The sequence below is a fragment of the Haliotis rufescens genome, unplaced genomic scaffold (assembly GCF_023055435.1).
Source record: "Haliotis rufescens isolate VD_foot unplaced genomic scaffold, xgHalRufe1.0.p SCAF_6, whole genome shotgun sequence".
Lineage (NCBI taxonomy): Eukaryota > Metazoa > Mollusca > Gastropoda > Lepetellida > Haliotidae > Haliotis > Haliotis rufescens.
Window position 1 is genome coordinate 54,529,103 of NW_025964334.1, and position 13,595 is coordinate 54,542,697.

General features: G+C 39.7%; 2 protein-coding genes across 4 annotated transcripts in view; one reads left to right on the forward strand and one right to left on the reverse strand.

Annotated features, from left to right (window-relative positions):
• Nucleotides 1-2,549, reverse strand: part of LOC124138182 (phosphatidylserine synthase 2-like) — a 53,387-nt gene extending 50,838 nt beyond the window's left edge. For 2 of the 3 annotated variants that reach the window (XM_046504714.2, XM_046504713.2), the window contains exon 1: nucleotides 2,437-2,509. The gene's annotated coding sequence lies outside the window, so the exon portion shown is untranslated. Of the gene's footprint in view, nucleotides 1-2,436 lie in introns of all 3 variants that reach the window. The other variant, XM_046504715.2, reaches the window with a different exon arrangement.
• A 366-nt stretch (nucleotides 2,550-2,915) lies between these two features.
• Nucleotides 2,916-13,595, forward strand: LOC124138183 (NEDD8-conjugating enzyme Ubc12). Its single transcript, XM_046504716.2, has 5 exons — nucleotides 2,916-3,142; nucleotides 5,783-5,877; nucleotides 8,130-8,272; nucleotides 10,390-10,453; nucleotides 11,165-13,595. The coding sequence occupies exons 1-5, from the start codon at nucleotides 3,040-3,042 to the stop codon at nucleotides 11,303-11,305; spliced, it is 546 nt and encodes a 181-aa protein (XP_046360672.1). The 5' UTR covers nucleotides 2,916-3,039; the 3' UTR covers nucleotides 11,306-13,595.

Consider the following 13,595-nt stretch of genomic DNA (forward strand, 5'->3'; position numbering starts at 1 on the left):
AAAGTCCAGTTTTCACCCTTGCTGAACTAGGCTGGAATTCCGGAGTTACATTTTGGATGGACTAACGAGTCCAATCAAAATCGTGCACCGAAATCGAAATCCGGTTTGTAAACTGTCGTGCAGATTTCGGTTGATTGCAGGATTTGCAAAGCATGTGCACCGCCAACTCGTTGTCAAAATATATTTTCCAAATCTTTTCATGTTTTTAATCAAGGTGCTCACATAATTTGATTCGCGATGTAAGACCCGTTTTATCACAATATAGATCTTGATTATCAATCAGAGCATCCTGACTGGGCGCCACCATTTTGGGTGAAGCAAACGCAAGTGATACAAGAGGTGGAATCTGATTGGTCCATAGGAGAGGCTTAGAGGGAACATAACTGGTAATAGCCACTGGTGGCACTTCGATCAAGCCCAGTAATTCCAGCCTAGTTCGGCAAGGGTGGAAACTGGACTTTTAAAGTCAGTTAACTCTCTTGCCTCGGGAAGATGTGGGTAATTATGTACAATGTGGAACTATTTTTATAATTTTTTTCATACAAGCGACTCAAAGTAAATTCGGTTATGATGATTAATTTTTTGTATTTTATGCAAATACAACTTACATTTATTTCTGTTTACCCTTGGATGGTCAAATGACCATATTTTGTCAATTCAATTGTGATAATGTCTCGCCAAGCGAGACGAGTCAATCAGGCAACATTTTGTTTCCATCACGAGATTACAAGCCCCTCCATTACAGTCAAGTTAAAAATAGAATCTAAGATGCACCACATGATCAGTCACATGACATTTACTGACAGGAAGTTTACAAACAGCAGCCAATACATGATCAATGGATACGATCGTTAAAGAAACATGAATATCATGAAAATAGTCGTCACATGAGCTATCTCAACTGATCAATGAGACTTGACACCTATGCAAAACACCTGAAACAAACGTCCATCATCAGTAGAGAAACAAACACGAGTCTCAATATCCCGAAACCCTATATATATTTTAAATAGTTTGATTGTTACAAAGACATGTGACATCGAAAAGTTTCTTTGTTAAAAAGTTCAAAAGGGCTTAAAACATCAAAGCAGACAAATTATGCCACAGACATAGAAGCCAAAAAATATAGGAAAGTACATTGACTTTCATTTTCTTTTAATCCCATCATTTTCAGTCACTGGGTGATGACAGTATAAATCAAAATGTTTGGAATTCGTTATCATGAAAAACTAAATGGTCAGATTTTTCAGTCAATTTGTAAAATAACTGAAAATTTAGGCATTTCATAAATTGCCAAAGTGAAAATATCAGTAATTTTACACACTGACTGTAACATAAACACACAATAAGATAAGGAACAATCAGGTGAATTATCTAATTTGTGTTACAAGTCAAAATAGTGAAAATGACAATCGCACCATACCAAGCATGTGACTTATTAAAACTTTGTCACCATTACTGATGCTACCCCCTAAGATACTGTACCTACATTACCTTTTATTTTCAAGACAAAACTATATTTCATTTTGATGATCAATGTGACAATATGCCCTTATACTATCAATAAAATAGACAAATGCGCTTACGGTTGGCGCAGCACAGGTCACGAACGAGTAAAGATTTCTGGGATATAATCCGTGTATCCACAGGAAAACAACAATAACAAAGGCAACAACAAGTCCCGGTGAATTGTCAGAGATCAGTGCCCCTTTAAGTGTGTGGTTACGTATTCTTTAGGGGCTTGAAAAGAGTCTCAAAAACATGTCACATGGGGATACTTCATACAATGATACATTCTATATTTGAAGAATACCATCCTTTAAGGGTTGACTTTGAAGTCCTGCTAATGTGTTAGTCCTTTGGGTGTTCATTATTCAATACATGCAGGTACATGATGACACGGTTGAAACATGCCAATAAGTCGTGTCAAAAATCAATTGTAACAACATGGAGATTGTTGGAATATGTAAAATTTCGGGAATTCTAATAAAAGGTACTTTGTTTTGTATTCAATGAAAAGGTAGGCCTATATAAAATATGAATTATAACAACAATCGTTTCGAAGGGAGCACAAATTAGCACATATGTACCTTCAAATACGTCAAAGTTATTAACAACCTGTTACACTGACTCATAGCAAAGCTATTGATCGAGATAGTGCGAGATCTGCTATATAGTACAACATACTGAATAAATGTCATTTAATATACATACGCCGTACATTCTAAACAGACGTGCCAAAATTACAATACAACGGTCAATAGGCCTATAGGTTATCAACACAGGTTGCAAATCATACCATCGACAGCTACCTGAGCTAACTACGGTCAAAGTCATCCAAAACATATTTATAATCTGAAAAAAATATCCAGCAAGTGTCAAGCGTAAATATCATAAAAAATTATCAACTTTTCTGCATATGAGTTGTTAACTTACAAACAGGTTCCACTATTCCCAAGACGAAGATAGGCGGACCCCAAAACATGCGTCTAACTGCTGACTGTCGCTCAGCACAGGTGTCTATAAAATTACCAACCAAAACAAACAACGAAAATTGTTTTCTATCACACAAAACAATCATATAACTTTGAATAGATGCACCGAATAAACATGTGTGTTATGTATTTATGCCTTGTTTTACCAAAATAATTAACAATGGGAGATATATAATAATTCCTGGTAAAAATCATTGAGTCTTTTTCATAGGAATCACACATAAGTGACACCGGCCACATACGATGCAATTCACGTTTCGTATGTAAAAATATCAATATATTGGATGTAAAACTATTTTATGTATTTACAGACAGTTCTAAATTTAAATTCTACCGATATCTTATCTTTAATTATCATGTGTGCTTTTGATAGAGTTTTATATTATTCTCATATGTTTTAAATAAACAGCCTAGCTCTGCATTGACATGTCTGTGTGTCGCTTCGGAGGATCCTGAAGTTTCGCGAAGATCGTGATCGTTTCATTTCTTCTCATAGGAATTCTTAAAAATACGGTATTTGTAGTGATAGGTTCTTGTTATAGCCATGATTAAGTTATTCTCACTAAAACAACAAAAGAAAGATGGTGAAAGTACCACAGCAGAAAGAGGGAAGAAAGCGTCCGCTGCGCAACTGAGAATTCAGAAAGGTTTGTGGTGCACCTATAAATAGATTTTTGGTCACAAGTTCTGAGAAAAGAACTTGTATTGTTTTACGATATACATTTAGGGAAAATCGGGATGAAGTAATTCATAATAATGAAATGGAAACAACTCAAGAACCTGTTCAGTAAACATTTTGAACATGAAATAATTTGACATGACAAGGAGGCAGACTAAACGTTTTACAATGAACATGATGAACTGGTACTAGTCAGTCTAGTGATAGGAATGGCCTTTTGAATTTTACTCGTGTTTAGTGGAGTATACCCTTTATCCTTCCAAACAGGTAGTACTTTTATTTTTTAAGGACATTTGGAACTATGTCTACCAATGCCTTGAAGTAGAGACCAATCTCAGTTTCAGCCCAGATTGGGCTAGTTGAGCGAGATGAAGAAATAAACAGTGTATGGTGTGCACAAGGATGTTTATGATCATGATGATTATTTTGGGAAACGACACGCATCAATAATACTTCATTTCAGTGAAACATGGACCCTGTGTTGTAAACCCTCCACTAGGAGACATAGTGAGTGAGAGAGTTGGGTTTGAACAGTATTCCAGTTAAATCACGTCATGACAGCATGATGTGGAAGGATGATGTGATGCAGATCTTAACGTTTACTACTTAGGGGAAATCCACAAGCACAGGTATGGTGCTGACATACCTAGAAACATAATCAGGGCGAAGAAGGATTCATGTTCAACCCACAATCATTGTTTTCTGGCATGCCCAAGGGTCGCAATTCTGCACAACAAATTGTAGCCCCTTAGACGACTGGACCACCTGTGCCCCTAATAATGGCAGAGAGTACTCATACTGTACAGTTGCATTTGACTGTGAGACATACACTGTTGGAGCACCTTTAGAATTGAGTACCACCCACATCTTCTCATGAGGACCATCTCTGCCATAATTACATGTCACTGAGACAAGCAACCCTTTTTTCTGAGGATCTGTCCGACTCCAACACGCGACAATTGGAGGAGCACCTTCAGAATTCAGTGCCACACCTTCTCATGAGGACCATCTCTGCCATAGGTCACATGTCACATAGGGAAGCAGCCATTTTTTCTGAGAATCTGTGTGCATTGATATATGCAGTTGGAATACCATGACATGCATCAACCAAGTCAGTGAACCTGCTCACCCAATCCCGTCGCCTCTTACAACAAGCGGAGTCGTTGTGGTTGTCTTGAGGCAAGCTTGGGTTGCTGAAGACCTATTCTCAACCCGGATTTTCCTGGGTTTGATCACCTACAGAGGTTTTCGAGTAGGCATGTTGTCTCGTAATTTCACTTACTAAGGTTGTGAGTAGGCATGGTGTCTCATGACTTCACCTTCTTAGGTTGCAAGTAGGCAGTGTGGCTCATGACTTCACCTACTTAGGTTGCAAGTATGCATTGTGTCTCATGACTTCACCTTCTTAGGTTGCAAGAAGGCATCGTGTCTCATGACTTCACCTTCTTAGGTTGCAAGTAGGCATTGTGTCTCATCACTTCACCTTCTTAGGTTGCAAGAAGGCATTGTGTCTCATCACTTCACCTTAGGTTGCAAGAAGGCATTGTGTCTCATCACTTCACCTTCTTAGGTTGCAAGTAGGCATTGTGTCTCATGACTTCATGAGAGAGAGAGAGAGGAGATCTGGGATTACGGGTCACAGTCACAAAAGAACAATCTTTTCATCCAGAGTGTCGCTTACCAGATCAGGAATGTGACAGTGAGAATGTGTTTTCTGGTCACGCAACTTCGAAAAGGTTAACAAGGGGCATTACAAATAACAGCTACAGGCTGTACGATTTGAATCTGTCAGAGTCATCGTCTGTCTCTTGCTTCAATGGGAAAAGCATTTTGAACGGAAGAGACTTTGCATAGCTCATGGGAAGCTGCCAATACAATCTCGGCCATCTATTAGACATTGCAGGATTTCTTTTGTTCAGTTTTTTAATTGAGAACTTTACTAAAATATTTTTCAAAGCATAGTCTGGAATGGAAGTCACCAGTTTGAAACAAGTCCTGTAAAACTTGAAAAATCTGTTTTCTTATTGGCTATGTCAACTTCTTGTTAGCCATTGGTCGGTCAAAGTTTGCAAAGGGTCGTTCTGATGTGTACTGTCATCTCAGATCTTTGTTAAGTAGTAGCAAGAGCTGAGATCTGATTTCAATGAGAATGGAAACATAGGTACACTCGATAGGCAACCCTGTGTCTACACTGTCTAGGCTGATGTCACTAGGACCTATTTTTCCACTGTATCTTGCAACACAATTTCACAAATTACATCAGGGTTTTGGGTTTAAAATGTTTGTAGTCCTGAATTCTAAAGGTAGGCCACACTATTAAAAGCTGTTACCTGTGTAGTGCTGGTTGTCATGGTTATTCCCCTGAATAAATGTATGGACCATCATCATAGTCATGATAATCAGTTCTCAAATTGATTATTGCTTGACTGTGGTCCTGCTTATTCTCTAACCCCCAAGACATACAATGATATTTTACGCATACAAAGATAAATCAGTGGCAAGAATAGTGTCCAACATGTCCAACACCAATTACATTATATGTTTTCATAATTTCACTTGCTTAGGGTTAATGAGAGTTCCTTTATTTTCATGTATTCTTCTGTTTCAGATATCAATGAACTAAATCTGCCCAAGACTTGTCAAGTGGACTTCCCTGATCCAGATGATCTACTCAGCTTCAAACTCATCATTTCCCCAGACGAAGTAACATTTTACATTCGATCATCCCATTACCTGTATCCAATGCTTGTGGGCGGTGGGGTAGCCTAGTGGTTAATGCATTCTGCTTGTCAAGCCAAAGACCCGGTGTACCAGGCTAAACCTTCCCCTGACCAGTTCTTTCCCGAGGAAGTTTGGCCAAGGTCACTTCTTCCCTGGGTATGAAATAGCCTAGGCTAAACCCTCCCTGGTTAAGGAATATTCAAGGCCAGTTCTTCCCCAACCCCGACCAGCTCTTTCCCCCTCAAATGTTAAGCTTACCTTTTGGTGAGGATGGGTCAGCCTAGGCCAGATCCTCCCACTCTGGATTTCATATATACTGAACATAAGTGGGGGATTCTTTAGTCTAGGCTAAAATATATACCTGGGGACCTTCTGCAGAACCAGAACTTATAGATTTTCATATTGAGATGCCAGATATCATATTTGGCATCATATCGCACAATATACAAAATATTGGTTTTCCTGAAGAAGTCCATAAGGCCTTGAAAAACTCTTTCCACATGTCAGTACATGTTTGAAGGCCTGGGGAGGTATGGCCACAGTGTATAAGAACTGGGCAAGGTTGAGATACAACTTGCCAAGGATGACTTCAAGAAAGGGAAGACCTGGCCCAGACTGAACCTTCCCCACCTTTCAATTCGAGGAGGGAAGGTCTGGCCAGGGATGGGGAAGACCTGGCCAGGGATGGGGAAGAATTGGCCAGGGGATGTTTCGGGCTGTTACACCGCGTTCGATTCCCCGCATGAGTACAATGTGTGAAGCCCAATGCAGGTGTCGCCGGCTGGAATATTGCTAATAGTGGCATAAAGACCATACACACTCAGTCACCCTATGCTTGTAGTTGGAACTGACTGAACTGGGGGACTGAAGTTGCCCTCTATGTACATTGTGTGTCATTTCAATCAACTTGTATGGATCATTGCTTTCAACTATCGTTTTCCGGTCAACATGTTACATTGTTTGACATGTTGCGGGCAACAATTTAAAACATTCATATTCCAATGTTTAGTGACTTACTTCACTCAAAGATTGTGCTCATTCATTTACAGGTACATTTTGGGCAGCTACAATGGGGAGTTACATAACTGACACATATCTTGTACTTTACACATATTTTCTTTCCCTTCAAGATCATCAAAACCATTATCCACTCCTTTTGACTTCAGATGGCTCCACAATATATGTAGACTGCCTCCGTGGTCTAGTGGTAGAGTGTCCGCCCGGAGAGCGGAAGGTCCAGAGTTCGATCCCCAGCCGCGTCATACCAAAAGACGTTAAAAGATGGTACTTGTTGTTACCCTGTCTAGAGCTCGGCATTAAGGGGCTAAAACAAGGACTGGTCGGCTCGGAGTCAGTATACTGTGTCTGAGTGGGGTATTCATGTTAAACTGCGGCATGGTATCTCAGTGTGCTAGCACTATAAATCGGCATCAGTCTGGACTAGTACTAGTACAAGCAGCCACACACACACATACATGTGCATGCATGTCGCTATATAAGTGCAATAATCTTGGACGCGACGTTAAACCCCATTTCACCTCACGTCACAATATATGTAATTCAAATAAATAATTTCAAGACGACACACTGGGGGTGACTATTGGTCTGGAAATCACTAATGCGATAACTATTGATATTGAAAGATACTATGGCAATAACTATTGATATTGCAAGCAACTATTGCGATAAGTATCGATAGTTTCAGTGTATCATTTTAGATGGATTTTAGAGTTGAATTAAACCTTGGACATGAAGTTTCCTTTGAAAATGTTAACCATAACAATAAATAGAAAGTAAAGTTTGAGATATGACTCATTTGTTTTTTCTTTACCCAAATAATAAAAGAAAAAGAAACTTCCACATTACCATGTGTAAATTACTACCACTCATGAAAAAAAAAATCAAATTTGAACAGCATTGCATGTATTTTATTGAAACTGTGAAAAATACAATCGAAACTATCGATATTCCTAAGTGAAATCGATACTATTGATCAGAACCTGTTTTAACAATTTATTGACTTTAAGTGCTGACCAATAGCAATATATTGATGTTTCGATTTATCATGACACCCTTACCGTTTATAATTCAACTTAATTGAAGTGATGTAATCTGTCATGTTTGTACCTATTGTTTTGTTTGCTTCATATGTTGAGAGATTGTAAATCCGAGGAATCAGTATGGGTTTTTTAATACTGGTCATTGAGATGGTGACGTTGTGTTATGTTTTTCAGGGTTTTTACCGAGGTGGCAAGTTTATATTCAGCTTTAAAGTAGGGCCCGGCTATCCTCATGATCCTCCGAAGGTGAAGTGTGAGACCATGGTGTACCACCCCAACATAGACCTCGAGGGGAACGTCTGTCTCAACATTCTCAGGTAACAACACTTTAGTAAACCATCAACTGCCTTGCCACTTTCCAGTGAGTTTTTTGCCTGGCTGGACTGCCTCCATGGTCTAAAGTCAGAGCATCGCCAGGAGAGCGGAAGGTCGGTGGTTTGAGCATCAGTCGCATCTTACCAAGAGACATTTAAAGATGGTACCTCTTGTTACCCAGCCTGCCATTCGGTATTAAGGGGGAAAACTCACAAATAAGCAACGCAATTTGTTTTCCTAAAACACTTACCTTAAAGCATATGTTAATATATTTTCGTCTTCTTATCAGGTTGAAACTATCAAGAGGGTGTGGTTTTTGTGTGTTGCACAATTTATTATACAAGTTCTTGTATTTGAAGGCAAGAAGTGTTTAAGGAGGTGAATCATGTTGCATTTTGTCATAAGTTTATTAATTGCAATGTGGATTTGGATCAGAGATCTATTGGGAAGACACTATGGTTGGTTTGTTGTTTTACGCCGCACTCAGCAATATTCCAGCTATATGACGGCGGTCTGTAAATAATCGAGTCTGGACAAGACAGTCGAGTGATTAATATCATGAGCATCGATCCACTCAATTGGGATCGATGACATGCATCAACCAAGTCAGCGAGCCTGACCACCTGATCCTGTTAGTCGCCTTTTACGACAAGCATAGTCGCCTTTTATGGCAAGCATGGGTTGCTGAAGACCTATTCTACCCCGGATCTTCATGGGTCGGGAAGACACTATGGAACAGCCCATAGCTTGACAATGTAAAAGCTGCAGTCACATTGTACTTGTTCTATGAGGACTAGTATTGACACAGATCAGAAAACTACCCCAATAACGAATGTTTGCTTTAAAAACTGAAATCCCTGTGTGTTATAAGGAAGAGAATTTGTGGATGTCAACTTCTTTATTATGACGAAACACAATGTTTCGGAGTATATGCTTACTCCTTCATCAGGTGAAGTGTGCTATGTCACTGACATCATATCATGTACATCTGTGGTTATTTTTGCGATCAGAAAGGATTCCCCCAATCTCATTAAAATCAGATCTTAGTTCTCGCTATCACTAAAAAAGATCTGAGGACATCCCATTACAGATCACGTCAGAACGACCTTTGATCCGACCAATCAAAGCATCGCTTACCAGATCGTGAAAGTGACAGTCAGAATGTGTTTCCTAATCATGCAACCTCGAAAACGTTAACACGGGGTATTCCGAACAACAGTTACGGCCCGTACGACTGATTCTGTCTGTCTCTATCTTCCGTGGGATAAACATTTGAGTGGAGGAGGCGTTGCACAGTACGTGGGAAGCACTGCCATACAATCTCAATCATATACTAGACATTCCGGAATGTTCGTTTGTTCAGTTTTCAAAATTTTAATCGAGAACTGTGTCAACATATTTTTCAAGCGTAGTCTGAAATGGAAGTCACTAGGTTGAAACAAGTGCCGTAAAGCTCGAGAAAGCTGCTTTCTAATTGGCTGATGTCGACTTCTTGTTAGTCATTTCAGTGATCGGTCAAAGTTGGCGAAAGGTCGTTCTGATGTGACCCATAATCGGATGTCCTGAGATCTTTATTTAGCGGCAGCGAGAACTTAGATTTGATTTTAATGAGATTGGATCTCAACCGAAGCTATATAGCTGTGTACCAGGCTTTGAGATGCGCCATCTTGAATGCTGGTCTTCAATCCATAAATGTCGTGATGACATTAGTAAAGCATCTCTCTCCAGACAGTTTATAACCCATGCTTGCCGTAAAAGGTGACTATGCTTGTCGTAAAAGGCGACTTACGGGATCGGGTGGTCAGGCTCGCTGACTTGGTTGATGCATTTCATCGATCCCAATTGCGTGGATCGATACTCATGATGTCAATAACTGGATTGTCTGCTCCAGACTCGATTATTTACAGACCGCCGTCATATAGTTGGAATATTGCTGAGTGCGGCGTTAAACAACAAACATTGGGATTGGGATTCCCCCCACATGGGTACAATAAATGAGGCCCATTTCCGGTGTACCTCATGCGTGTATTGGTGGTGTTCTTCAACTTCTTTTGAGTAGTATACATACGAATGTTGCCTTGTTCACAGTGTTTGTAATGGATGTTATTATTTGTTTCAGAGAAGATTGGAAGCCTGTTTTAACTATCAACTCTATAGTTTATGGATTACAGTACTTGTTTTTGGTAAGATCCTCTTTAGCTTACTTCTTTATGTAACAGTAGATGGTAATGTCACTGTTATCCTTCTAGGGCCTTACAGCAGGGGTCGATTTAACTGCTGGCTCGTTGGCCTGTGGCCAGTTAAAATTTTAAAAGGCTTGCTGAAACATAAAGTAGATGGCCTGTCTGGCTAGTCAAAATTTCACCCATTCTCTGTGTATGTTTAGTTTTTTTATTTGGACCCTGCACATGAATCATGGAATTGAGATGAGAAAATATTTAGGGGGAATCTCGGTAGAATGACCCAACCAGCGGCCATTTTGTAATGTTCTGTACAACAACAACATCTTTATTTGATAATCAAATCGTCATGAAATGAGGCAAATGGAAGCCAAGATTTAATCTGCAAATGACGCTTTTGGGGTGGGGAGGGAGGAGCCCCCTGGGTATCTCAGTCGTGGCCTCTAACATTTAGTTTTTTGCCAGTTAGTTAGGAGAAGGGCCATTTAGTTTGCAGAAGGGCCTGTAACTTTTGAAAGCAGCAAGTCCTGCAAGCTACATACGAACCACTGGATTGTCTGGTCCATGCTCAATTATTTACAGACCCCAATCCTATAGCTGGAATACTGCTGAGTTTGGCATTAAACTTCAAGAAACAAAGAAAAACAAAGAACTGTATGGATGACGTTGCCTCCTTTACAGCATGTCTCACAGTGTCTTGTGTTGTGTTTGCAGGAACCAAACCCCGAGGATCCTTTGAACAAGGAAGCAGCCGAGGTGTTACAGTCAAATAGGAGGCTGTTTGAACAGAACGTTTCTAAATCTATGCGAGGAGGCTATGTAGGATCTGTACTTTTCGAAAGGTGCTTAAAATGAGGATGGTTGCTATGGCGACGTGATGGAGTAATTTGTTGTCCAGAGACCTGAAGGGTAGTGCCTTGCTCTACCTTACGTTCATGCACTATGCGTTGTCGGAATTCTTACCAGCTCCAACGTATTGTGACATTTTGTGATCACTGACACCCCATGTCCTGCATGGTATGGTGTGGTTTGAACAAGTGCTGGGAAGCTGTTTGTATTTTACTGAAAGGGAAGCCAGTCAATATGCCATTTTCTACTTCTCCCAACAACTGTGTTTATGAACTTATTTATGTATTTGAGGAGTAAACTCGAAAAGTCTCCATGATAAACGCCACATTTTCTTCAGTAAAATACAAACAGGTGTATCATTATTTTGCCTCTTTGCATATATTGTCCTTGTCAATTTTATGACAGGTGTATAGGGATTGTGTCAAAATATTTATATCATTTTATGATAATGACTTCTGTGTGAAATATGAATTCCTGCATTTCCTGTTTGTTGGCAGTAGATAATCTTCTGTGAAGCAAGTTGTTGTTGAGAATGATGTTAAAACTTTTGACATGGTCCCCACTATTGAGATGCGTTGTGCTGAGGCTGTATTTAGAAATATATGAATACTGTCCTATTCATCTCTTTAATAAAGAAAACAGCGTGTATACTCTGTTCTGCAACTATTTTATTCTGTACGCAACAAGATTAAAATTATATCAAGAATATCGGATTACAGGTTTCTAGCCTGAAAAAACAAATGAGTGAATACCTATCATGATTAATGTTTTTAGCAAGTCATGGGTTTGAAAGCATTTATCTCTTCATTTCCTCATAAATATTACCGTGGTTTGTTTTGTCTGTAACCATGGTAACAATACAGGTACAACAGTTTCAGTTCATACGTGACATTATCAAGGAATATTTTTATATTATTCTTTGCCAAATGTTTGTGGTGAAAACATTAAAAGATTAGATGTCATGAAAAGCATTAATATTATCATGATTATCATGATTATCATTATTATACAGTGAAACCTTGTTAACTCCGACTTCAGTTCATAAGACTGCTTGATGCTGAAGACAGTTTCCTGTCAAGATATACTACTCAGCATTAAATAGGGATATTCTTGAGTGACAAGGAGAGGACGGGTGGCGCCGCGATTCGCTGTGCAGAGTTGCGTCCCTTGGGCACACCAGAAAACTGATTGTGGGTTCGAATCCCAGTTCGCCCCGATTATGTTTCTAGGTTTGTCAGCACCATACCCGTGCTCGTGGGTTTCACCGAAGTGGTAAACGTCTGAGACCTGCATCATTTCGGGCTTTCTTCCCACATTAAGCTGCTACGCCGTGATATAACTGAAGTACTGTTAAAAGCAGCGTTAAACCAACCCACCCACTCTCTCTGAGTGTCCAGATGGGCGTAGTCTGAGTGGATGTTTGGAGGTGTCATACGAATAGCATATTGAAGAACTATGAACTCTCCTGTAGTAAATAATGCAAAAAAGTTCTACATCTTGCTTCTTGTATGTATTCGTATTTGACATGTGACACATTAGAGTCATCACATGCAAGGGCGGATCCACTGTTTTTAAAAGGGAGAGGTCCAAAATATCAAAATCCTCTCTCAGATAATTTTACTGCCTTCAACATACTACATCTGGTTTTCAAAGAGGGGGGTCCATATCGCCTGGACGCCCTGCCCTCAGGATCCGCCTATGACATGGACAGAAAAGATTTGAAATACCCAAAAGACTGGATCCAAGGGAATGAAACTGTCCTGCTTACTAAAATATACGATCAACACCCAAAGTGAATGATATAAAGTGCGTAAATAGTCAATGGCTCAAAGGTTTTTTTGGAGCCATGTTGTAAATCTATCTTACTGCATGCAAAAACAAGGTGTCGGATCTGATGTTTGGCTTTAGTTTACATATACGCTTTGATTGTGCCTGATCTACAGATGTGGTCATGAATGTAGCGTGAATGGGTTGGTTGGTGGTCTGGGCACCACAATTCCTGTGCAGAGTTGTGTCCCTTTGTAGCTGTCATTTCAAGCTCCTAACCAACTTGCACCATCACACTCCCAGGGTCATCATTGTCACCAGTGTGCTAGCAGCATCACAAGAATCTAAACTATTTCCCCTCTAACCCCAAATGTAGTGGCATTTATGTTTTGGGGTATGTCTTTGGGAATACCATCATGACGAATTGGGAAAATTAACAGCTGAATATTTCCCGAATGAATTTGTTTTCAATTCAAAAGTCCCAAGCTGGTGGAGCTAACGAGGTTTCACTACATCATGCATGTCTGCA